This window comes from Ixodes scapularis, unplaced genomic scaffold (assembly GCF_016920785.2).
Source record: "Ixodes scapularis isolate PalLabHiFi unplaced genomic scaffold, ASM1692078v2 PGA_scaffold3__209_contigs__length_174095766, whole genome shotgun sequence".
Taxonomy (NCBI): domain Eukaryota; kingdom Metazoa; phylum Arthropoda; class Arachnida; order Ixodida; family Ixodidae; genus Ixodes; species Ixodes scapularis.
The window spans coordinates 13,432,468-13,459,810 of record NW_024609868.1 but is presented as its reverse complement, the minus strand read 5'-3'; the positions used below and the strand labels follow the sequence as shown (position 1 = coordinate 13,459,810).

Genomic DNA, 27,343 nt, shown 5'->3' with positions numbered 1-27,343 from the left:
GATCGTTCACGAGGAAGCCGCAGCACCGCGGGAGTCCCGTCTTCTTTGTACAGAACCTAGATTTCAGGGACGAAACAACACAAGCCATGAACAGCGTTTCCAATTTAATGGCAGACGCTTCCGGCACAGACTGATCAAAAGTGCACATTGCCCTGCGTTGTCGCGTGGCGAGGATGACAGCAGGCGGAGCGGCTGGACAAGGCTCGCGGACGCTTCCAGGCGATCGAGGCTTTCTCCTCCTCGCAGGCGTGTACTGCAAAAGCGGCTCGTAAACCACGTGATTCCCGATCGAGCACTTGAAAACGCTGCCTCGTTCCCTTATGTGCCGCTCCCGGAATTACGCTGCCGAAGTTGCCGGTGGCGCTGCGATCGCATTCTAGCTCGACTATGTATCACATTCTCCGTTGCCACCGCCTTCGCCACAATAGTCGGGGAAAAGAGAACGACTTTTTTCACTAAACTGCTGCAAATCTACCAGAGGTCGTCATGTTTCACTCTCCAACAGACTTCTGCAAGCAGGCATTAGAGTGACATCATCTCAAAGCTTCTTCGAGGGCATTCGGCCAAAGCTATAATTTCTGTTGGAACTGCGCCAGCGACCCAAGAGCGAGTCTTTTGTTGGATAACGATGTACCGCGCGGAATGTTTCGACAAAGTATAGGCTAGCTTCTTCCTGTCGGTCGCTCCAGCAAGTCTACGAGCTGAGAGTTCTGGGAAGAAAGTGCGCAGCAACAACGCCGACTTTCGCGTGTCTGACCGAGTTGTCGGCCCTTTTTGGATACGTCCAGGCTGTCCCGACGACGAAAACAGGAGAGCGAAGAGAGGCGATTGTTTTCGGGAAACATCACTTGGTCAACACGAAACGTAAGTAGCTGCCTCTTTCATGGCTGCGCAATGGACTACTATATTTTAAGTAGTTCACTTTTTCGGTTTCGAGCCTGTCACGTGAGACACCGGGACCTCAGTCAGTCACCCTGATGGGGTTTGTGGAAGAAGAGCGGCGTCTCCCAATAACAAACTATTCGGATACGATGCTGCCGGCGCGAGTCGCTATGCTCTTTTTGCGCTGTGTCGTTTGTCCCGTATCTTCCTAAAGGCCGGTTCAGACAGTTGCGTTTGAATGCGTTTGACTGCGTTGCGTCGAGAACCGAAAGCGAGTCACCGGCACATCTGTGCTTCGTATGAAGCGTGGAATACGATTCGAGGAATCATCTTGGCACGCGATATAAGCAGCAGGGATGTGCTGGTTTCTCACAGCCGCAACGCAGTCAAACGCAGTCAAACGCAACTGTCTGAACCAGGCTTAACAAGGCCTGATAGCTTCAGTGACTTCAGAGAAGTGGACAAGGCAAGCCTCATCGTACACAACTTTGTAACGGTTTATACTGCCTTTCGGCCGCCATATTGGTCAAGATTGGCGACCTCTATAGGTCGTTGGCGTAGCGAATACCGTTCCGACACATACCGTGTCTCCGTGTGCAATTGAGGCCTTGACACTATTTACTCCATTCCCCGCGAACTCAATCCTGGCTTTGCTACTGCGTGGCGTATACAGGAAGTAGGCAGTTTTAGAATAGCGTACGCAAAGGCTTCGTGTATGCAAAGAATAGCGTCGTCGTCACTGAGCATACGCCGAACGCTAACCGCAGTTTGCTCTTTGCGCGCACTAGTTTAGCGGACGCTATTCGGAAATTGCGTGAGTACGCAAGTAATCTTTGCGCTCCTCCAAAGAAGGTTCGTGAGATTCGTGATGCGTGAGAGGTTGACTAAAGCCAAGACGAGCACTGTCAGAAAATGGCGGCTCCCAGGACCACGGCCGTCGCGGCTGCGGTCGCTTGGCGGTCTTTGTCAGCCCGACGACGGCAACATCCTCGCTTCTGCGATTTTCAATACAGGACGGCATGGCACTTCTACGGGAGGTGCACATCGCAAAGCCAGCAAGGTTGGCAACGGTCGCTGCAACTTCCTGCCTGCGACGCGCGAACGTTTCTCGGCGTATGCGTACGTCGGGTACATGCGCGAAGGTACACGAGACCTCTCTTGCCGAGGCGATGCAAGCGGACACGAGCGGTCGACCGCTAGCGTCGCAATCTCATATTTAAACTAACCTAAAATGTTTACTCCGGGCCCCCAAAAAAAATAAAATTTGTTTTCTCAGGTTGCAGCATTTCGTGTGTGAAATAAAACTTGTTAATGTATGTTGGTGAGGGCGCTGCAAACGCAAGATGCTTGTTTCTTTATTTTTTTTTTTTTGCATCGCGGCGAAGGAACGCTATTCTAAAACTCTCTTTCGTAGCGTGCGCTAACGCGAGTGCTAAATTGAACGCTAGCGTGCGCTAATATATCGTATGTTATTCTAAAATTCCCTATTGAGTACCGCTCGCGAATAAGATACACTTTCGAGAAGATTCACTTCTGAATCACACATGCGCAGTTGAGTTTCCTCATCTGTTATCACACCCTTAAAGGGATGCTGAACCGATAACTGGATTCCACGAAACACGCAGCAAAAGCGTGCAACGGGTTATGCAATGATTCTGTTTAGGTCAGTAAAACGGCCCGCCGACTCTCAAGTCCGGTATGTGATAAGATATCTGAATGCAACGAATTCAAGACCATTCAGAAAACAACGCAGATGATAATCCTAACATTCGCGTTTCCGCACCACCAGCCATGCGCCTGTTGCACGAGTGCCAACTTAACCGCACCCCCGCGCTTCACACATACTTCAAGTCCATCCAAAATTGACTAGTGTTTTCTTTTTTTTCATTTTCTTATGGCGCTGAGTAAGCTTGTACTTGAAACTGTATGTTTATTTTCACCAATTATTAAGTTCGTTAAAACTCTTAGTTAATTATCTCACTTATCGTGACGATTATCCCCCAATAGTATGTCCCCTTTTCCGTATAACTTACCTGCATAGAACGCATTATACTTCGCCTCACCCACCAGGGTCTCACATCAGTATGGACTAACAGCAAAGGCTGTGCAAGCGCGAGAGGCTATCCTGGACTGCCTTGACAGGAGCACTCGCTGCACGAGCGCTCGTGCAGCCTGCAACGCTTCACCCACAACACCTTAGCGTAGCTAACAATACTCCATGCTAAGGTGAGACGAAGTATAGTGTAGCTTTCGCGATTTTGAAAAACATCTGTAAAGCCTAAAAAAAATAAAATATGTTACCCCGCATATTTGTCTAATCAAATTGGTGATATGCCATTTCATCACTTCATCGTCAGTGTAGTGTGTACATGTGTGCCGGTGCGTGAATGCACACGGCTGGTGCTTGCAGTAAGCATATGTTTGCTGGGTACAATTTCTTCCGCAGATCAAGATGATTTCCCGGCCACTGTACGAACTCGGCGGCGACTCGTTCACTGATGTGGCGACCAGTCTTCTCTACTGGGCTCTCAAGTGGAGCGCTGGCATCTCAATATCGTTGGCACTTCTGCTGGGAGTCTGCGTCTCGGTGGCCCGATGGATTCAGCTCAAGACTCTTCGACAACTCCAGCACTTACCTGGAAGGAGAGAGGTTCTGCCATTTCTGAACGATTACGCGCTTTTTAAAGCCTGTTCGCAGCAGGAGTCCCCGGCCGCATTCAACACACGTAAGAACACTGCACTTTTTATTTTATTTATTCCTTTATTTGCTTCGCAATACTACAGACCCCAATGGGATCCAAGGAGGAGAGATGCATCAGTAGAGAAAAAAAAGATGACATGCGTCTATTTGTTTTTGACATAATTAATGGCAAGTGCACTTTTTGTACACGTGGCAGGGAACAACACAAAACAACAAGCATTTGAGACGAATAAGCGGCATCAACACGCGGCATGGCCGACGCAGGCAACAAGACACCAGAGTGAGAGAAAAAAAAAACATATGGAAGGCGAATTGCAATCATCTGAAAACAGTCACCGGATTTAGCAAAAATAATCAATAGCCTTAGGCACCCGCACCAGATGTACTACGTTACACAAAATGTAAAAAAAAAAAAAAAAGTTTACATAAATCTGGAATTTAAAATCAAAGACGGCAAGTTGCAAAACCATCCCGTGACATGGAAATACACTGCAGAAAGGTGTCGTCAATTTGAGAAGCTGTGAGAAGTATTCACACTACACAATTTAAAAAAAATCATTGGGGATTTTATATTTATTTTTTACAAGGCGCATCAAAAGTGAAGTTGGGTATTGACCTTCATAAGGTAACGAACCTTCACATTGTATCCGAAACTTGTTTGCTTTCATTTTTTTTTTCAGCAATCATGTTACGTGCTATTTTGTTTTCATCAGGAAACGAGTTTTGAAAGTATATTCCCACAGTCGGCGTTTCCTGTTTCATTTATAAACGCTTACAAAACTTAATTATGCATTAGGCAGAACTTTATCGTATTAACAGGACTAGGTGGTGACTAAAAGTGTTTTGGACTACCTTACAGTGGCAGAATTGTGATGCGTATTTATTGACTTTGCATTTAAATTTGCCTATTGAGTTTGCGAAGGCCAAGGAGAGTTGCTGTTTCTTGAGCGATAAGCATTAAAACACCTTGAAGTATTAAAAAAAACAATACATAATAGAAAAGACGAAACAAATTTTATTATCTCTGGGCGTCAGTCAAATGCTAAGGTTAGAGTGCGCACAGCGACGATTTGAAAGAATAATGTATGATCGCTACATTGGACGGAGAGTATTTTTGCGATTACGTGCGCCTCTTGGATACACTTGTCTTTCGTCTCTTTCAGATAAACAACTAGTTCGCGACATGTTTTTTTTTTTTTTGTTATATATATATATATATATATATATATATATATGAACTGCTCAACGCTGTTATTGATTCCCGTTTGTTATTGATTAGAAACTCACTTAATGGTCCCCAGCGACGAAACTGGTTCTACGGTTTCTTTTTACCCTTCTAACTTAGAATCTAATCTTCCGTTGACTCCGGTGCAGACCATGTATGACAAGTGTTTTAACCCTGACGTGGACCTTTTCCCTATCCTCGCATGTTTTTAAAAAAGTAATACTCAGGCTCACTTTGTAGTGTGAAAATATTTTAGTCTGATCGTCTTTCAATCTGTACAAGTGTAACCTTCTTAAGGCCTTACCAGCTGTTTAGGGCGCAATAAAAGGCGGATTGATTATTTGATTGAAAACACATGAGACGGAGTGGAGAAACCTGAAGAAACCAAAGTAGAAAAAAATAACAAGACAAAACGAGACGTTGGTTTCTGTCGTCTTTTCCGTTTCTTCTACTTTAATTGCATTACATCGCCCCCTCTCCCGTCTCGGTGTCTTAAGAAAATGCTACACTTACACCACATCGCCTGCGCCATCAGTGCATTATAATGTTTAGTGCCATCCTTCATTTGTGTTTCCTTCTACTTCTATAATTTACATCAACGTACTCAAACACAGATGTCATGCAAAGTAGAGTATACATACATCTAGGGCGAAATTGATGGAGACGCTGGCGTTAAATTGAAGCAACCCAGAGCTTGAGCTGAAATTTTCATCAAACATGTACTTCAGTGGTGCATGACCCTTTCTGAAATCGCCAAACGTCACTCTATTCCCGAAAAAAACAATGCCGTTATTGTAAACATTTGCTTTCGACGTACCCAGCCACGCGTAGAGCTGTCTGCAGGGAGCAGTTATCCGGCGGTGTCGCAATGGGCCCTTGGAAGCAGACAGCGCGGCTGAGCGGTGTATTTGCGGCAGTCTTGCACAATCGCGTTCGCCATTTTTATGCGGTACTAACATTACTGTGCGTCATTACTTTTAGATGGCAGTTTCGTGACACGGTGATCATCGTCAATTTGATCGACCGCCGCCGTGTTGCTGTATTCGCAAAGATATATGTTATAAGCAGCCCAATACCATAAGAGTTCATATGGTATACATGAGGGAAATAACCAACATTTTCCAATGTGTTTCGACCGCTTCATAACGGCAAGGAGTAGGCGTGGAGATCGGTGGTTCCTATGGGCCCATATTGTTGGTGAGGCTTTAATATACACGAATAAATGGCAAAACGTAACTTCTAAGGTGTCTACCTAGTTTGTTTGTTTTGTTTTTTTGCTTTGTGTGGCACGAAGACAGCAGCGTCAAGAATTCAACACAATATTCAACTCGTCGCGATCAAGCGAACTAACCTAATATTTCGTCTGCTTTCTTAATCCGCTTTTCAGTCGCCCTCTTTCTTGTTCTATCTCTTGAAAGCACTACTGCGTATAATTTGGCGAGCATCTCTACCCCCTTCCATAGTCAATGACAGTCAATGAGCATCTTGTTATCGCTCTAGAGCCAATAAGACTTCGGACAATAAGATTGGTGAAGAACGAATCACGTGAACATGATAATTATCCACGCCATGCGTGGATAAATCTTCACGCATGGCGAGGATAAATATTAAAACCTGACAGCGACTATATAAGGCGCGTCTGCGCAGGAGGACGACAATGAAATTCTCCACGAATATTATTTTTTGTATTTCACAAGAACCGCACTAGGCATCGAAATTGTTCCTATCAAAATTTCTCCTGTAGGAATCACATACCACTAAAATACACAACTGAGAAATATTCGAGATCCTTCCGTGCAGGCGCGAATTTTTTTCCGACTTGGTTTATAGCCTGCCGAGCTATTGTTCGTCATCACAAACCCCGAGCTATATTTTTTGAGAAATTAGCAATTTTAATCGAAGAAACAGCCACACTATATTTACGAGCTGCAGATATAGTATAGATTCTAATATCGCCGCGAGGAAGAGGAAGACGTCCTGTCGCAGGTAACGTGGCCAGCGTCAGCGATCGCGAACCTGCGGTGGCCAGTTCGAATTAAACCGCGCGCCATTGAGCGGACGTCTCGTCTGCGACCCTCAGCCAATGTAGCATCCTTTGGTAAAAGTGCGGGGTAATGCCACGTGGAAGAGAAAGACGGGCAGGCGTTTGCGGGGTTCATACTCTTCCGTTCATCGTCGTCATCTCCCTGAACCTTGGCAACAGCAGCCCTCCACCGCAGCCGATAGACCTCCAGACCGGAAACCGGGCCAGCCCCGCGCGCACGGCCCGGCTTCCACAATATCTTTCTCTCTCGTTGAATGAATATGTCTTCGGCGTTTGCTGCCGGTCGCACATCATCGTAACAATATATATCTAGAAGCTCGAAAGATCAAATCACGCAAAGAGGAAAGCGAAGTACCTTATTGTCCCGAAACGTTCAGAAAACCGTCTTGCAAACAGTATTGAATACAAATATCGTAGTTATTTTTATTATAAATATCATTTCCGTTTTGAAGGGTTTGATTGATTGGTAAATATATCACAGTGATGACTTAAAAACTCTAGTGCGTAGTCCTTCATTATTTTAGGTGGTGTTGACTCTGCCCATGTCGTATTCAGTTGTTCACATTCCTTCGGAGTGCTTACACTTGTAAGCACAATTAAAACGTTATTGGCGTAATTATACTATGGCACGTTAGTCCCTAAAGCGAGCTGACAGTAGGGTTGCCCAAAAGCACTCGGGTTGAAAACTAGAAAAAAGATCATGGGTTACCCTTGCTCCAGTTTGAATAAATAGCGAAAGTTCGGTGTTCAGGAACGCTTCGAACGCTGGCGATATGCTGAGATGCGACTTAATTTGTTATATTGCGTTGTGCTTTTCACAGTTTTCTTCAATGCGATCTCCGGGTTCCACGCTCGCTTCCAGAGGTACGGAATGCACAGAATCTACACTGGCTTGTCTCCTCTGATTATAGTCTATCGGGCAGACTACGTGGAGGTATGCTCATTGCATAATAATACCACACTCTGCATTACGAAAATTATCTATTAATAAACGTCTGTCACCAGGAAGTACTGAAGAGCAACACCCTGCTGAAGAAAGGAGCTGTGTACGATATGCTTCACAGTTGGCTTGGAACCGGCTTGCTAACCGGGTGAGTAGATATTACCATGATCTTTTGTCTTGAGATATACTATACACGGAGGGGTGGAGAGAAGCATGGATAGATGAATGGGTGCAAACGGTTGTACCCTTTATAACGGGTGGTAGCTTGCGCCACGTAGCTTAGAAACCAAAAGTATGAGTTTTCCTGCCCGCCAAATATACCTTCCCCTTTGTCTCTTTGTAACTATCACCAGTCGGTGTTGGATAGTCCCAGGGTAATCTTTAGGGGATTGTAGGGGATCGGGTAAAATAAAATGACAAATTGCAACTAATAAAAGGTTGTTAACATGTGTTTTTTTCTTCAGAAAAACACTGTCATGGTGTGTGGCCAAAATAGCTTAGTGGCCATAAAAATTATACATGATTTTATTTATTTACATGCTCATCGTTAATCAGTGTATGAACAGCCCATGTCTAAATTATGTTGCTCAATTTGTTATGATGTTGAATTTACGGCGTTGATTGAATACCGCAATATTTTCATTTTTTAGTAACAGTAGTGTGTAATTATAAAGTAATTCTTTTCAAACAACTTGTAGCTAAATTATGGTGCAAGTTATTGCCGAGAACATCGCTGCCGCGAATTAGTGGCAGAAAAATGTAACGTTGCAATTAGAAATGCTCCCGTTAAAGTAATATATATTATTTCTGAAATCTGTAATAAGAGCGCTACGCGATAAAATACTTACTATGGCATGCAAAATATAGGTTGCTTACTAAAAAATACGTTTAAGATATATCCCCTAAGATGTCTTAGATGGTACGATGCACTTTTTATTTCAACCAAAAATTCCTACGGCATGCAAATCTGTGGCATCGCATAGCACCATACAATATCATTTTACACACTCTCCGCCAAATTGTAATACCTCCATCGAAGGCACCATACTTGTTGTACTAAACACGGTAACATCTTAAGACCCAGGTTGGCATAACATCGCGTCGCAAGCCCGTCAACACGAGATATTTGCGATCAAATTTCAAACTTAGAAGTCTAGAAGTTCAATTAGGTACTGAGCGGCTGCTGTGGCGTTTCAGAGCATGCATGCTGACCATACTCTCAAACATTTTTTTCCCATAGTACCGGAAATAAATGGAGGACACGAAGACGACTTTTCACTCCTGCCTTCCATTTCCGAATTCTGGACGATTTTACGCCTACAATAAATGCCCAGTCCATGATTCTTGCCGATACTTTGGGGAAAATGTCTCTGGAGCACAACGGGGTTGACGTGGTACCGAGGGTAACACTCTGCACCCTGGACATTGTTTGCGGTAAGCCGTTTTCCAGATAATGTCACAAAACAACTGCTGTATTGAAATATAGCCACACGTCATTGCGAATTAAACAGCACACTCTTGATGTTTATTTTCAGTGTATAAAATATTTTCTGTGTGCTTTTTAAGTATCTCAATGATGCATACCAAAATCATATGCGGGTACAACCTGTTTCAGAAACGATTATGGGAAGGGTGATTAACGCTCAAAGCAACCAGGACTCTGAGTATGTGAAAGCTGTAAACAGGTAAATCCCTTTTACTTTCTCCAACGTTTGATATATCCGAGAAGATTCTTAGCAAGGAGCATAGCGGGGGCAGTGCTGCGGCTTTGACGCCTAATGTGCAGCGTTTAAATTTGCCTTATTTAGAACACGTTAGGTGCAAAACGGCGTTTTCTTGGCACATACCTTCCATTGGCGGAACTGCAATGCACAACATATAAAACATTAATTTAGATATAAAACGACGGGGGAGGAAGGCGTGCGGGGAGCCGTCTTAATGAAAGTAAAAAAAAAGTCTCATCTCCTGCGTTGGTTACGGATAGCATTTCAGGTACTGTCGCTTCAGAAAATCACCCTATCGGAGGTATGCCTTTTGATCAAACGGTACTAACAATACTACTAAACTAATGTGGCCAATAATGAAAATTACATAATTTAAGGCAATCGCCTTACACTATGTCTGAAGTCTAAGGCATTCGCCTTAAACTTCAGATATCCAATAATTATCCACGTTGAAGAGTTTTTTTTTTTTGCTTTTTTTCATTTTCAATATTAAAAGACAGTATTTAGTATACTGCTCGGAATAAAGCAACATTTTTTCGAGTAATGATATATATTTAATTTTTACACACTATAAACGACCTAAGTTGGACGAACATCGCGATTTTAAAACTATAGTAAAAAATTCACGCAGATACTTCGCCGCATTGCTACGAGCGGGCGGAGTGAAACTTACAATACCGAAGTATATAGTGCTCGCAAATTATTTTCGAAATTCGCACTTTGACAAGTTGACAAAATATTGAATGTAGTACAAGAATAGTGCATTTTTACAGTGTACGAAACGAGAATTGTAAACAGTACGTACACTAAACAAACGATAGCGCTTTCCTGTAGAAAACAGGAAAATCTACACTCTCCGTCTACATGAGTACCGTAAACCTAATATCGTCATCGCTAATTTTTTTTTATTATCGTCAACGAGGAGAAGATCACTATTTAGAAAGCGATTTTTTTTTTCTCCTTTAAATTTTTTGGTTATATCGATAGGCTGACTACAGTTCAGAGGACTGGTTGTATACATTTACTCGCATCTGTCTATACATTTTTGTACAAATGAGTGCCTTCTTCTAGGTTAGGCGAGCTTTTCCTGGAAAGAATTTTGACGCCTTTTGCGAGGGTTGAAAGGATTTACAAAATGACATCTAATGGAAAAGAATACCACCGATGCCTCAACACGTTGCACTCATTCACAAGGCGGGTAAGTCAAATGAATTTTGGACCTGAAAGGTAAACGTGGCAAATTGACAGGCAATGTTATTTTAATTCACTTTTTCTACGTAGACTGCGTTACACTCTTGGCGCAAGCAAGGTAACCAATTTTTCCTTGTTTCAAAGTTAAAACATTTATTGAGAACTACTAGACAGGTGAAAAGTATTCTCTTATGGCACTAACCTCAACAGTAAAGCTTTCGGAACTAATAATACTATTTTAAAATAAAAACAAACAAAAAATCGCCGATGACGTGTTTGCGTTAACTGTGTCACGCAGTGTACAGTATTCAAATGAGGGGCAGTTCTTATTGACATACATGCTTTAGATTTTTATTTACCCCCAGCTATCTGACGTTTAAATCCGAGGTTTTAACAATTTCGTTTTGTTTTGTTATGTTCTGAATGAACCAGGAATCTAAACACCCATCAGGTTCATCTAAACCTATAAACAAGTTAATAAACACGAACAAAATGTGTTTGTTTTGAAACGCAGCATATTCAGTGAAAATCACACTGCGCACAGGGATCCTAGGTTCAATCCCCAGATCCCCCCTCCCCCCCCCCCCCCCCCCTGCCCGTTTTCGTTCTGGACATCGTGTATCACTACTGCGTTGTGCACGTTACAAAAAAACCAGGCTAGTGGCTGTACTGCACTAGATAAATTGCCCCATCTACATCTGAGAGACAAGTCGCCAGTCGAGGCAGACTAACTTCAGGCTGTATAACCATGCACACAAACACAACGTAGCATACTGCGCAATACGGTGAGTGCGCGCGTGACATACGCGCGTTTCTCGTATTTTCTTGCTGCAATTTAACGCTCATCACAAAATATAGTCACGTTCCCTGATATGTGCATTCCACCGCACGAATCACTTTGCTCGCTGTTTTTCAGCTGTCCGGACAAAGGAACTCCGTGGATCGCACTTTTATATCATACTATATGGGTCGGGCTTGGCACAAAAACGTGAAATTTGACTTTTTGTCACAATCTGATGCCGTTTCGCCTGTCTGGTCGTGCATTTACCGCCTGTCTGGACTTTCAGCGCAAACATGTGCCTGTAGAATCTTTTCATAGACAATAGAGGGTTCAAGGGCCACTCTTAACACTACATTTCCACACATTGTGCACAAATCACATTCGATAGCCCGCTGCAGGATAAGAATAGCCGGACATGAATTCTTCCCACGAAGCCTTCCACCCCGTCCACTTCAACAGAGCGAACACTGGAAAGGAGACAAGCGCAGAGGGTGAAACCACCACGGCCTAGAAACATGATTGGAATTAGCATTCCTTTGTGTACGCAATGTGAATATTTCTTACTCTTTGCGCTAGTCGATTCGAATCTCGACGCGACCAAAGCGACACTCTTTTGCTACTTGAATGGCACTTTCAGTCTAGACAGCAAGGCACATCAACACCTGCTATCTAGCAGGTGTTGGGGGGGGGGGGGGGGGGGGGGGGGCACGGTTCATGTGAAACGGAACCAAATGCCATAGCATATGCAAAGATATCGACAAAATCTTGAAACTTATTGTTACTAGACAACCGCAATCAAATATATCGTTTAACGACATGTTCGAACGCAGTCGAAAAGCTGCGGTTGTCCCTTAAATTTTGACCGCACACTGACCCGTCACATCGAGCATTCGCGCAGCGTATGCTTGTAAAGGGACACACGATACTACTTTTACACTTTGTTACTTTTTCACAAAGACCGTCTAGGCTATTTCCAGTTAATTGTATTAGTTTATATACTGGGTGCTTTTGTTTTAGTCGGTCCTACTTTTTTTTTTAAAGGAAACTTCTGTTAGAGTTTTGTTCTGGCTATGAGTAGAAGGCCACTGCGCTCCTACAAAAGAGGTGAAAAAACAACAACACTTATTTAAATGTATAACTAAAACGTATTTACTGACTTTAAAAACAAAATTTGAGGCATAATGTATTTACAAGCCTAATGTTCGACCTCAATACGGTCCAGCCGTGCCATGAAATTTGTATTAAAACATTCGTAGTCGGTGCTGCGGATCGAGGAACACCACCCTTGTACACGGGTTTAAACCGAAACTTGGAGGGTAAAGAGCAGCACTATCGCAACATGCTTCACTTGCTGATCCCGTGGAGGTGCGGACATACCTCCATCACTGTCAGCCCTTTGCCAGCTTACTTTTGGCTCGAATCCGTGTACAACGATGACTTTTCTCGCTCCGTAACACCCACTACGAACTTTTTTTTATCACCGTATAGGCCGCATCAACCGTAACACCATATTGAGGTCGAAGGTCCATTTCGCACTTACGTTAAGTGTCCAAAAATAAAAGTTAAAAAGTTTTTTTTTTTTTTTTTCAGACATCCCGATTAGATAACTCATTATTTTATTTCGCCTTTCTGCGGACCGTTGTGGCAACCACCTTGGCCACGGGGCTAAAATACCCTAACGCAATTTTGTTTTTGTTAATAGTGGACCGACCGAAACAAAACACTCCATTTATTGTTTTCATTTAACACTCCAATACCACCTTTTTCTTATTCACAGTACTGACTTAAGAATTTTACGTATCGTTTGCAGGGCTTGCGAACTGTTAGGTGTTTGCCAATCCCAAGGTGTATTTATTTATATTAACGCATAAAATACATCCCAAAATGGAAACTTCCAAGCGCTTGTAAAGAACGAAATTTCAATTGCAATATCACATGATGATCTATGGTACAAGAACATTCTCATGATGCACAACTTCTTATAATAAACTTCACCTACCCAATATGTTATCTTTGTTTATACACTGACGTTTTGTTGACATGTATTCAACATTGCTTATAGACCGTCCCTTCATGACGTCCGCCATGTTGAAATTTGACGTGGCTGATTTGGGGGAGATTAGCAAATCACTTTATTTGCCCATTAAAAGGCGCTATAATTCAAGGGTTCCTGCCAACGCGGCTTTCTGGTCCCTAGTTTAAATGGTACTTATATCTAAAATATTTACTTTATTGTTTGTCGCCCAATCCAACTGCACTTGAAAACAGTCTATTTCAAGAGCACGAAACTTATAGCAATTTTCTAATAGTGAGTCATTTCTTCCGTCAAAAAGGTGATCTCCGAAAGAAAAGCGGACATGAAGGAAGATTTTAACAGAGGTATACTGGTTAATGACGAAAGCGAGGACACTGGACGAAGTACCAAGCTCAAAAAACCTTTTCTTGATCTTCTTCTAATTGAGCATTTCAAGGACAATAAACAGATCACCGAGGAAGATATCAGGGAAGAAGTCGACACCTTCATGTTTGAGGCAAGTAGTGATTTTGACTAATTTGATGTTTTCCCTTTTCTATCCTTTGTGCCACCTAAACATATGCTTAAGGCGTCCACACATATTAGTTTTATTAGTGTTATGTGTTACAAGCGATACTGAGCACGCTCAATAATGGTTGTAATTGGTTTGACCCACAAATGAATCGCACAGAAAATTAGTCGATCATACTCAGGGAACAAGATAGAATCAAAACACGCGCATCCCACGTGTGTCTCCTCTAGCTCACTTACTATATTAGCAATGAGTTTTAATAAAAAAAGGAGTGTTTTTCTACCTTTAGATTCAGCTATAAACAAAGCCTTAAGCGTGGAAGCATATTTATGATTTATGTACCGCTGTAGGCATTTTTATTCAAGTAAGCCCGTCCTTAATAATAATAATAAAAAAAAAAGATATCACCACGAATGAAAGGCTCTTTACAGGTTACATTATTACTCGCGTCCCATCTCATGGTGATGCGCCGGTGATGTACGTTAACGCCGGTGACGTACGTTCAATTTATACTAAATTCGTTTGGAGTTAAATAACGTACGAAATCGCTCAAGAATGATTATATGCTACATCCGTGCTCGAAACGTAGCTAACAAAACGCAAAATAAAATTGCTCAGTCAAACTACAAAGGAAAATTTACTTTTCAGGGTCACGACACAACTGCTATGGGAATCAGCTGGGCGCTATTCCTGATAGGCCACAGCCCCGCGGAACAGCAAAAAGTACACGACGAACTAGATTCTATTTTCGGAGACGACACAGAGCGCCCTGTAAGCCACGAAGACATGAAGGAGATGAGATACTTGGAATGTGTTATTAAGGTAGCCTTTCCTTTATCCTAATGAAACATTCTAGCATTCACGATACACGCAGACTTGCTTATTTCATGGTATGTTTCAATGTCTCATACTTAGGAGTCGCAGAGAATTTACCCTTCTGTGCCGCTTTACACAAGGACTGTTGAAGAGCCTTTCCAACTTGGTGAGTTTACAATGTTCGAATATAAGTGCATAAGTGAATATCCCCTCAAAATGCCTAACTTCCTTCCGCCCCACCTACCCCCCCCCCCCTTACTAGCCCCCCCACCCCCCGCCAAAAAAAAAATAAGAAAGTAACGTATATGTGAGTTGTGTAACCGGCTTTAAAGTTAACCCTAGGCTAATGCTACGTATGGGCATACGCTTGTATACGATACGCGACTACCACAAAGAGTAAAATTTACTCTAGCTTAATCATGTTTACAAAGATCGATTGACTTAAAATGTGCCGAGCTTTTACCATAAGCATAGAGTATGTGGGTTTCGTATGCTGCCTATGTGTGATGGGGAAAGGTGGGCTGACCTGTCCGGGGCACACCCGTGAAGTCCACACGCACTTCACGGGTGTGGCAGCTTAACGCATTCAGTGTCCTTCGGTTTTTATCAGCGTGATCAAGCTAGTGTAAATATTTTGACTTTATAAACTCAAGCTAGTGTAAATATTTTGACTTTATAAACTCAAGCTAGTGTAAATATTTTGACTTTATAAACTAACTGTTTGCTCTCCCCAAGCCCTCGCTGTCGGTAGAGTATCTGGCTGGGGATCACTTGGTCCCAAGTTAATTGAAAAAAAAAAAAAAAAACACTCTAAAAGCCGGGAGACGTCATAATTAAAATAAGGACACGACTTGACATAACATAAAAATCACCCTTGGGAGTATTTTTCTACACAGGCCCCTTGGGATTTCTACATACTTTATACAACGTTAATCCACGTGTAGCGCATACAAAATAGCTGAAAAAAATAGCTTACGAAATGCCTGATAAAACACATTTTGTGTTAATGTCTAAACAATAGTAATCAGCTTCGAAATTACACCCTTATATTGAAAACGGCTTCACTCACTTAGCTTTTCTTTTACAGCGGAGCTGTTAAAGGAGTACTCCACCGATTTTTTGAGCTACCTCAACTAACTATATTTTTGGACTCCCCGGCCTTTACTCTCTCCGGTATGCTATTTGGAATCGCGAAATTCATAATAGTTATTGCGAAATCGGCAAATGAAAATGATGCAAAAACCAACATTCAAATATACGCGCGCTTTTCAGGGCCGTGACGTCAGTGGCAGGCAGGCGTGCCAGTCGAGCAAGCAGCCAAAAAAATAGAATATGCCAATCATTTGTTCCGTGCTGGAGCGCGGGTACTGCAGCGAGCTTCCCAAGCATTCATTTGACACCATGAAACTGCTTCGAATCAGTTTAAAACAAAATCTACAGCCTAAAGAGTGAACCCCTGCCTTCCACTGACGTCACTTTTTCATTGTTGCCAGTAGAGACTTCGAGCTTGAAAAACACGGTGAGGACCAAAACTGTAAATTCAATAACTTCGGGAAAAAACAATATTTTGACCTAATATTTGGGATACTATTTTCGCGATGTTTGTTGGTTAGCTTAGCAAAATTTCAAGCAAATCGGAGACAATGAAAAAATCGGTGGAGTAGCCCTTTAAGGGCTAGTTTCCCCAGGATCGTGTCCGCCAGCGAATAAATGTCGACACAACACTCCGGACAACTACCACCATCTATAAGCAACCGTGGCAACCAGACAACCGGCTTGCCGATTGCCTAGTTGCCGCCGTCGCTCATAAATGGCGGTAACCTTTCCAGCCTTTCCACTCTAGCTTGCCGACTTGCGGCCAGCCATTACTTCATTTCCAGCATAGTACAGCTTCGCTGGTCTTCCTTCTTCACCAGAGTGGAAAGGCTAAAAGTTTGTTATTGGAAGAAGAAGAAACAACGGGTTTAAGATGTTCGTTGGCCTCACTCCAAGAATTTAAACAAGAAACCCAAACCCACAATTCTTTATCTGACTTATGAGGGCTGTCCTCAGCGGCGATTCTTCGCGAGCCCGAGGTGAGGGTCCCTTTTGTGGCCTGTGCTTGCCTCACTCCGACATCATTGAAGGTTTTATCAATCACCACTATGCCTAACCGCCGACCATCTTGCTTATAACACGCCTACATCTTCACAACGAGCCCAAGACCTCGACACGGCTGCTCCCATCGGCATTTCTGTGGCTTCATGTGCTGCGTCTTGCCCGCAACACCTGGTCACTACTGGCATCCGAACAAGATCATCGGTGTCGTCTGGATCTGGTGTGCTGTTGTTCGTGCGCTACAGCTTTCACGGTTTCCTCAGTGCCGGGCCCGAGTACATAATCGCTCAAGAGCCACCATCAGCCCAAAACTAACGTAGCCTTAGCCAACTGACACCTTTTATTTCACGGGTGAGCCTGGATCTATACATTCTGCTTTCCTTTTGTTTAGTCATAGCCTCGGTGGCAATAACCTTCCTCATTTTTCCTCAACTGAAATCGACTATCATGGCTACTTCTGAACTCTGTGCACTATGCTCAGACTCCATGTCAAATGACGGCCGCTACCTGAAGTGCGATGAATGCGCCAAGGTCTACCACCTAGGAAAAAAATGCTCAGGTATCTCTGAAAGCACATTTAAGGGAATGAGCGCATCGAAGGTAGACAAATGGCGCTGCCCTGCATGCCGCGGAAGGCAGTCAAAGGCTAACTTGGAAAGCCTTGATATTCCATCCACTCCAACCAACACTAGTGCCGTCTCAGCACAGCTCACAGAAGTTAATGAGAAACTAGACCTACTTCTTTCTTGGAAAGACTCAGTTGGTGCTCTTCATGAGCTACTCCCGAAGGTCGACACTCTGCTGCTTTTGACGCAGACTGTAGATACTTTGAGAGTTAGCCTGAGTGAGATGCACAAGTCACTGAATTTCTTTTCATCAGAATATGACTCTCTTGTGGAGTCATCCAAATCTCACCACAACGTCATCAAGGAACTTCAAACCGAAATGAGTACATTGCGTACTGTCCTGGCAGAGCAAGCAAAGGAAATTCAACAGCTCAAGTCCAACCAGAATGACAGAGATCAAACCAATCGCCTCCCGAACTTGGAAATACATGGGATTCCATTCAAGTCGAATGAGAAAGTTGCAGATATTATGACTGACCTGGCAGGAAAGTTGAAGATCGATTTTCAACCTGCACATATGATGTCTGCTCAACGTCTGCCGGCCAGAACAGGATCAATACCTCCAATCCTGATTCGTTTCTCCTCAGTCCCATTAAAAGAAACTTGGATGTCCACTCGGGGAAGCTTAAGATCCATCACCCTCGAGGATTCCCATCCTCGAATATACTTCAACGACAATCTTACTGACGCTAATAGGAAGCTGTTCTGGATGGCACGCACAAGAGGAAAGGAGAAAGGCTTCAAATACATATGGACTCGGCATGGCAAAATTTATGCAAAACAAAATCAAAGCTCAACAGTCCTTCGCATCGCTGACAGTGATGCACTGGATCTAATCAACTAGGTTTTGATGACTAGTTGCTTTCAGCTAAAAGACCTTCAATCTTGCTTAGAAATCTTGAACCCTAACTCAAGTTGTTCCTTCAATTTATTTCATGTAAATATCCGAAGCATTAATAAGCACTGGGATGAATTTCTTATCGCTGTTAAGTCCGTACTTCCCATAGCTGACGTCTTCGTCCTTACGGAAGTTAATATTCACAGCAAAAATGTAAACCAATTCTCCCTGCCTAGATTTAAAAGCATATTCTACACACGAGACAAGAAACGCGGTGGTGGAATTGCGGTGTTTTTAAAAAACGCGTTGTTTTCATCGGATGTACAGTTATCGTTCAACTCAGCGGAGACAATAGCACTGCGTATCTTTACTTCTGTCTTTGAAATCTACTTACTTGCCTTTTATAGACCGCCTTCTGGAAAAATTTCCGAATTTATCTCTGACCTGCATAAAGGCCTACAAACTTTGCCGAATCATGCATCGCTCTGCCTTGTAGGCGATTTTAACATCGACCTTTTGAAACCTTCCAAATCTTTGGTTTGTGAATATCTTACTCTTTTGGCCGATCACGGTATTGAACCTCTGATACTTGCACCCACAAGGGAAGAAATCTTGGGAGACAAGTTAGTGATTTCGGCAATTGACCATATCAATGTAAGATCTTTATCCACTACAACAAATGCGGCAGTTATATCACACAAACTAGCGGACCATTACTTTGTAGCCTGCCACTTGGAATTTTCAGTTTGCGCTTCAGAACCAATCCCCAAAAAGCTTCGTCGTCTTGAACTTATAGATAAAAAAAAATTCGATCACTTAATATCTACTCATGATTGGTATACTTTTCAACGATCTGTAGCTCAATCTGATATCTACTCATCCTTTGTGCTACCAATCAAGGAGTTCTCGCAAGCTTCAAAAAGGGTTGTTATGCTAAAGCAAAGGAAAACAAATATCCGTTGGCTAAATACCGAAATACTATCTGCTATAAAACTTAAGGAATTGGCCTGGAAAAGATGTCGCCGCTCGCCTCATAACACCAGCCTACGTGATGACTTCAGAACATTACGGAACAGAGTGAGTGCGCTTATTAGATCTGCGAAGCGGCTCTATTTTCAGAAGCAATTCACTGACTCTCGATCCAACTCAATTAAAACCTGGTCTTTAATTAACGAATTGCGCGGAGCTACATCGCCTCGTTTAAAAGCAAACAATTTCAATGGTGTTTTTGGACATAGTGCGCAAGCTACGGCCAATATCTTTAACAACTTCTTCGCCTCCTTCTCGGCCAGAGCACGCTCAAATGCCACACCGTCATCTTTTCCAAATTCGAATTCAACTTCCGCATTTCTCCCTAAAATGTCCATTAATGATTTGGAGTCGATCATATTAGGGCTCAAACCTAATAAAGCTCCAGGTCACGATAATATATGCCTTATTGATCTTCGCAGAAATTTAAGGTACATACAGGACACACTTCTTCTTATGTTTAACGAAATACTCGAGACTGGGTCTATTCCAAATGAAATGAAAACTGCCATTGTAAAACCGCCTTACAAGGGAGGGCAACGAGATAAAGTAGAAAACTATCAACCAATATCTATTCTATCACGCCTAGTTCCAATATTGGAAAAATTTATTTATAGAACCATGGCTTCTTTCGTTGATAAATATAACATAATAGCTTCTTCTCAATATGGTTTTATTCCAGGACGGGGTACACAAGCACTGCTCGAAACACTCTCTGACAACCTAAATTTAGGTTTTGAACACAACCTGTTTAGCTGTGCATGCTTCCTCGACGTTGCGAAGGCGTTCGACACTGTGAGCCATTCGATTTTGGTACAAAAACTTTCTTCTGTTGGTTTCCGGGGACCTTTCCTGTGTCTATTACAAAATTTTCTGCAAGACCGATCCCAAGTGGTTTCGATCGACGGTGTATACAGTGCCAAAGTTTTCTTAAAAGCGGGTGTTCCTCAAGGTTCAGTTCTTTCTCCTCTTCTATTTAATATATATGTGAATGATATGTCTAGCATGGTATCAAACTGTACCCTTTTTCAATATGCTGATGATACACTCCTACTAACGAGTCATCGGGCTTATCATACAGCAATACAAATGCTTCAGGAATGTACACATAAACTCATGGAATGGTTTGAAATTAATCTTATAAACATAAATATCTTTAAAACAAAGCTAGTCTGCTTTCGCAATCCTTTAAAAGTTGTGGTTCTAAATATTCCTTTTCTTCTTCACACATCACACTGTGTAGGATGTCATTGCAGTCCAATTCCTTGCTCAGAGACGGTAAAATACTTAGGCATCCAGTTTGATTCGGACCTTTCATGGAATTCCCATCTGACAATAGTATGTTCAAAACTAAGAAGCGTCCTATGCTTACTCTACAAGATTAAGACGTTTTTACCATTCGGAATTCGCAAGCTCTTAGCCTACTCTTTAGGATATAGTATACTTCAGTATGGCATTACAGTTTTCGGCCAATGTTCTGGATTATGGCATAAGAAAGTAAATAATATCTTAAAAAGTATTGTACGAGAGGTTAATAACAAACCTTCAACCCCAAGCGTGAATCTTTTTCAGGCCTTATCTATGCCCACCTTCGAATCACTGTTTTTGGAATCAGTTATACTAAGTCACTATTGGACAAAGGATTTTAAAGCACCTCGACCTAATTCACGAGAACTGAGAATGGTTTCATGGTTTCTTGTTCCAGTATATTACACCCGCTATGGCAAGAACCTGCGATCTTTTTATGTCCCTCAGATATTCAATTCTTTACCTTCCGAATTCTTCGACTTCACATCCAAAAAGAAACTCAAAAAAGCGCTTCGCCATCTTTTATCTACCAACGAGGCCCTGTAATCCGTCACAATTTTATTTCACAATTCCTTTTCAGTTCTATAAAGAATGTTGAACACCAGATTTTATTATTTTTATTTTATTTGGTTTATGTTTGAGCAAATCAACACGACTTACAACACCCAGTCTTTCTGCTTCAAGAACCACAACACCAAGAACATAACATCTGTCAAGGCCTTCTTCAATGGTGACAATGACCGGCTTGCGTGTTTGTGCATATGTGTAGGTGTGTGTATACGTGTTTTCCCTTGAGTCTAAGTGTAATAAGTGTCACAAATGTTATGGGAACTGACTCAAACTTTTTTTTTAGTACGTGGCATAGTTATTTTTGAGGCCACTGCAGATAGGTTCAGTCATACAAGCCCTGGATGGCTTTGACGAACCTGACTTGTGACGTGGACATGCTAGTTTTATTAAATAAATTTATTATTATTATTATTATTATTATTATTATTATTATTATTGAGTTTTAATTTGTAATGTTTTTTTTTCGTTTAGCTGGTACGTCACTTCCCAAGGGAACAGCGGTTCAAGTGGCCGCCTACTTTTTGCACCGAGACCCGAAGGTATTCCCCAAACCCGAGGAGTTTCAGCCAGAGCGATTCCTTCCCGAGAATGCGAAAGGAAGGCACCCCTTCGCCTACGTGCCGTTTTCAGCAGGACCTCGCAACTGCATCGGTATGCCGCATTCGTGCTTCCCGAACTAACTCCATACGTTTCTGCGGCGCTGCGACAGTGGAAACCTGATGCGAAACTTTATTTTTCAGGTCAAAAGTTTGCGATGTCGGAGGAGAAAATTGTCCTCGCCAACATCCTCCGAAAGTACAAGCTCAAGTCTTTGAGTCACAGGGACGAAGTTGGATTAGTCGCCGAAATAGTACTCAGACCCAAAAATGGACTCCGGATCACGTTTACTCCAAGGGCGACTCCTTAAACCATCGAATAAAGCCTTCCACGGAAACAAACAAATAAACATACGATAACATTTGTTATAAGACTCTTTCGGACCATGCCTTCCAGGGTATCAACGCTTGAGCAAGCCACTATTTTCCTGCACGTCAGCGAAGACGACTCCATGATTTAAGGGCCATATCGTGCCAAACAACCCTATTCTCCCAGCCAATACTATCGATTGCATTATCTGTCTCATGGAGCTAGTCACTATATATGGGACGCTGCATTTCCCAAGCGCTGCGAAATACAATCAACTCTAAATTTCTGGTGCTTTCTTTTAATGCGTGCATTACAGTTACCGGATAACCCGACAGATACCAGTATCTTGATAAGCAATGAAATGATTGTACAGCGACCCGCGATTCTACGGTTCTAGGTGACAGTACGTAAGCGCAATACCAATCTCAAAATTTGGCTCTGATCGGCTATAATGTTTCGTAGTCATCAGCAGAAATCGCCCCTTCCGGAAAAACAGCCGAGCCGGAACATAATTGAGTTCGCTTGAGGCTAGCGGGAAACGAATCTTCCAGATCATCATGACTAAAAAAACGCTCTGTCCAATGGCCCTGTGTATAAATTTGCTCCACTATGGACTCCTTAATGTATACGTGTATCTTTCTTGAACCGTGTGCGCCGAAAACGAAGGCAGAGGAAGAGACGAGAGCGTTCGGGGACGTCAGATGGCGGAGCTCTGGTTCGACTGATTAGTGGGTCTTTGTCTCACCTGCCCTAGTCGAACGCGTCTGAATGGGAAAGCCAAATGCGTGACGCCGGCATTTGGCGTTCTAACGTGTCTGACGAGTGCAGTAGACAATAGAGCTACTAGCTTCAGGTCTAAGCACTAACCAGTCGAATCAGAGCTCGACGTTCTGAAGTCCCCGCGTGCTTCGTCTCCTCTCCCTCAATTACTCGGCGTATTAGCCTGTGGGGAAGGCGAGCCGTGTAAAGCGACAATGTTTCAGGAGAAAAAGTGTAGTCACCTCACTGCCATTCAGACTGGCTAATGATGGGTGCAAGGCACTTCTAGCCGTCTTCACAAGCCAAGGTGATTAGAATGACATCATTGGTTGGTGCTGTAAATATTTTTTTCGGCTGGCGTACACAAGTGTTACCTCGAGGAATGCAGACAAGCTTAAACGACGCCGTTTCTTGCAGTATGTAGTACATACTGCAAGAAACCATTATCGTGCCAATATTTACCTGAAAAAAAACACGTGGAGGATTAATGGAGGTCATGAACGTACGACGCCCCGCTGGCGACGATGTTTGAAGGAGTCCGACCTAAAGGTGCGGTCTACTCTAGGACACGGACCAATTAAAACAACGCACAAAGTTCCTTATGGCAGATTGCATTCCCTAACTCTTCGCTCTAACGGCGGTGATAAGTAAACAAGATTGCGTAAGTCACGCACCCTCGACTTCGTGAATCGAATAAAAAGTACACACAAGAACAATCTCGTTAGAGTCAATTCCCCACCTTCCGCTCTATGCCTTCGAAGGCGTTCGTTTTTTCTGCAGAGGACAAGCCGCGTGATGCCGCCAGTCGTGAGCCATGTTTTTCTCCGGACAAAGTGGATAGATTGACTTTTGGAAAGGGTCTATTCCAGCGGGGGCATGAAAACATCCCTTGATGCAGCCTGTTCTCCGTGTGACCTTAAAGCTCGTTCACGCACTTGCAACCGAGTAGGACTGGCTGAGACAAGACCGGTTTTTAGGCCAGATGCGCTGCTGCGGGTCAGGTCCTAAGCCGTCGCAAGAGGCTTAAAAACTGGTCTCGTCTCAGCCAGTCCTACTCGGTGGCAAGTGTGTGAACGAGCCTTTACGACAGACCTCAGCGGACGCTACGAGTTTTCGTAAACCGCGTTTCCCCCGCCGCTAAGCCCTCCACAACGAAGAAACCGTTACTGCGCCTGCGCGCCGATGGCCTTGACTGTAGAGTTTCAAGTATCGTAGCGGGTTGCGAAGAGCGTTGCGCGACGGCGAAAACGATTTACGAAAACTCCCTATCCCAATGTGAGTGCCACGCAGTGCTGCCGACCTCCGAGACCACTTCTTCCCAACCTTGATCCGACAATTTCCTAGATTTCCCTAGACTTCTGGAAAATGTCTTTGTTCACGCAAATATTGAGATTATAGTTTTGTTTTAGCTTGAAACGAGATGGTCGGCAGTTATATCACATTTTAAATTTTTGACTTGTTTCGCTGGGGCCTTTTAAATGTGAAAATTATATATTAATTATGCATGTACTCGAAAGCCGAAAACTACTCTGAAAAGAATTTAGATTTGAACAAATGAGACGTCGTCCTCTCTATTTTCTGTCCCTTCTACGTTTTAATGTTTCTTCTCTACCCCAGTCTCAGGTTAATTCAACATGGAGAACAAATGTCTTTATTCCCCTAAACGATTCCCAAAATCCCTAGATCTACGAGAAACTCTTTGGAACAGGCAGCACTGGTGCCGCGTGACCTACGGGAGGGGAACAGCGACGCGTGGCAGACGCAGACGACCTTGCGCTATGCGGAGCGTAAGTTCGTCTGCTTCTTGCACAAGGGTTGCGATGGTATCAGAACGCCGAGTTCTTAATGACTGAATTAAAAAATAGTGGGTAGACCTCGAGGCGTCTAGCATCGAGGTCTACTCACTATCTTCTCAATCAAAGCCAATCGGAGCTTGGCGTCATTCTGACGCCACCACAACTCCCGCGCAAGACGCAGACGACTTTGGGCCCTAAACTCGTGAAACACAAAGTTGTAGCCGGAAGTTTGCGGAGCGCGCTGGTTGGACGTCGGTGAAAAACTTTTCAGTGGCTTAGCTCGGCTACGCCAGGATATACATAGCGTGAGCTTAGGTTCAGCTGGTTATTCTTATGGCTTTCCTGGTTGTCTACGATTAGCTTGGTTATCACGCTTAATGCTGCTTCAATGACACACACACGGTATACGCATTATGTGACACAAAGTAAACGTTCGGCCACATCGTTTAGAACCGGAAGACCTGGTGGCATGGGCGGGTAATGATACCCGTTGGTAACGCTAAATAGTGAATCTTCTGCTTAACGAGAAAGTTCTTGCACGTTGTACAAACCCGCGCCACGGTTTCACCCCACTCAGGCGGCGCCGCTAAACTCAACGTTTCACGCATGGCAGTACTTACCGGCGTCAAGTCTTTCATGTGCCAGTGTCTTTCACACACGTCGCACACATATCCAAACGGATTGTTTACGAAGTCTGTCTCGAAGGTCCGAGTCGCACTGGCACTTTCGCTAAGTTTCATCGTATAGTCAGTCAATCGGCGAGCCTAGACGTCATCGACGGCGTCTTGTTGTTGCTGCTGCTGAGATGGTCGGGCACGTCGCTCAGCCTCCTGCTGCGACGCCGCTTTGCTAGACGTTCCTTCCTTTGCTCCGGTGTCTCCGCAGCACGTTTAGCCTTCTTCTATTCGTTCTTCCTACGCAACTACTTCGGGATCCGATGAGTTAAGCTTCTCCGCTCTTCTGCGTCGCTGAGCAGCAATTTCGCTGTCCTTCTCCATGGCTATACAGATTGGCAAACGCCCCGCTATATGTATACCCCCACTGATACCTCTGCGCAGGCGCACAAAATGAGAGGCGCTATCAAGCGGCTCCGGTGCAGCGTCAGACTTGGCTACTGCGCAACGGAGGTGCACAGCTGGGCACGCGGTGGCGCCAGTGCGTCTGCCGCGGCCATGACGTCAGTCCTCTGGAATGCGCAGACCGGCGAGGCGCGCGCGGCGGCGGCGGAGCGCGCGGCGGCGGCGGCTCCGGCGCGCCAGTTGTGCGCCATGTGACGTCACTGCTCCTCGCGCATGAGCAGCACGGGTCTCCAGGAGCCACGAAAAACTGCTCAACCTCGGCCAGTGTAGCTCACGCTACAAAAAGCGCAAAGTCATCGTCGTGACAGGCCAATCGGTGCGCACCGTCAACTTCGACTCCAACTTTGTGTTTGACGAGTTTAGCGACCTTGCTCTCCGCATGGTCCAGCGATTTCTTCACAGTTCTGGATTGGCTGGGATGACTCGTAGCGTCCGCTGTGTTCCATCGTAAAGCGAAACTTTCGGGGCATAACTTCCCGCTGTCTAAATATGCCCGCAGCACAATTACCATCATTGACACAGCAGTCAGCGTGACGCTCCTTCGCGGGACGCTGCGGCCGTAAGGCTTCTCAAGGACGCACAGCGGTGCTTGCAAAACGTCCACGCGTTTAGGATCAAACCGGAGCCCCTCGGATCGAGAAGCAGGTGCCATAACCACTGCGGTACGGGCGAGCTCCTTTCTAATTTTTCTTTACTGAGCGCTAACTACTTTGTGCTACGTTATTGAGGCTAGGGTAGCTTCCACAGTGCTGCAGCCCTACACTGCTGCCAGAGCTCGTTTAGTTTCGTCTTGCGTCTCATGAGTTCACGCTTTCGTGCAAAAGATTCGCGTTGGAGCACTGAGAAATGTACGGTAGCTTTCATAACGTAGAAAAAAATAGACAGATAAAGCCTAGTATAATCTGATTTTCTTTAAAAAAAAATTTTATTTTTTACATTGTTGGTGCACTAACTTATTGCCTTTCTCGACAGATGGCGCGGCGCAAGTCGAGTGAGGTTTAGTAAAGTCATTGGGTTTTAGAGACAGCGAAGGAAGAGTGGATTTGAAGACAGTAGAGATTACCAAGCAAAGATTAAGTGAATGGTGGCAGAAAGCGAGAGAAAACTAGGTATTTGCTTATTAACTGATGGCAAGGGGGCTTCATAGCCTCACTTTCTTAGCAGTGCGGAGTGAATATAGTTTTCACATTTAAATATTCTGAGCTTAAATGGTAAAACAAAATGGCTAGGTGGCGTAAGCTACCGCCCGATCCAAAGGGCTCAGCCAGATTCATCCATCAATCCATCCGTGGTCGTGCTACGGCAACGCGTGTCGCTGGTAGTGTGTTTCAAAGCCACAGCCACGGTGTCTCAAGGCTCGCGTGCGAGGGCTTCACTGTGTCATCACGTGTCGTCACCATCGACTCTCAGTAATGGCTCAGCAAGACCGAGAAACGCACTATTATCTCCGGCCGCTCTCGTAGCTAATGGGATGGGAAGGCA

The 27,343-nt window shown here is 43.9% G+C and overlaps 1 protein-coding gene across 1 annotated transcript in view; it reads left to right on the top strand.

The window, feature by feature from the left end:
* The window catches only part of LOC8038899 (cytochrome P450 4c3), a 25,785-nt gene extending 3,501 nt beyond the window's left edge, over window positions 1-22,284 (top strand). The window contains exons 2-13 of the mRNA XM_042292572.1: window positions 762-864; window positions 3,329-3,608; window positions 7,674-7,786; window positions 7,858-7,943; window positions 9,036-9,229; window positions 9,411-9,480; window positions 10,591-10,717; window positions 13,825-14,022; window positions 14,686-14,859; window positions 14,953-15,019; window positions 21,793-21,972; window positions 22,062-22,284. Coding sequence (XP_042148506.1) covers window positions 762-864; window positions 3,329-3,608; window positions 7,674-7,786; window positions 7,858-7,943; window positions 9,036-9,229; window positions 9,411-9,480; window positions 10,591-10,717; window positions 13,825-14,022; window positions 14,686-14,859; window positions 14,953-15,019; window positions 21,793-21,972; window positions 22,062-22,228 — 1,759 coding nt within the window. The 3' untranslated portion in view covers window positions 22,229-22,284. The remainder of the gene's footprint in view (window positions 1-761; window positions 865-3,328; window positions 3,609-7,673; window positions 7,787-7,857; window positions 7,944-9,035; window positions 9,230-9,410; window positions 9,481-10,590; window positions 10,718-13,824; window positions 14,023-14,685; window positions 14,860-14,952; window positions 15,020-21,792; window positions 21,973-22,061) is intronic.
* Window positions 22,285-27,343: the final 5,059 nt, after the last annotated feature.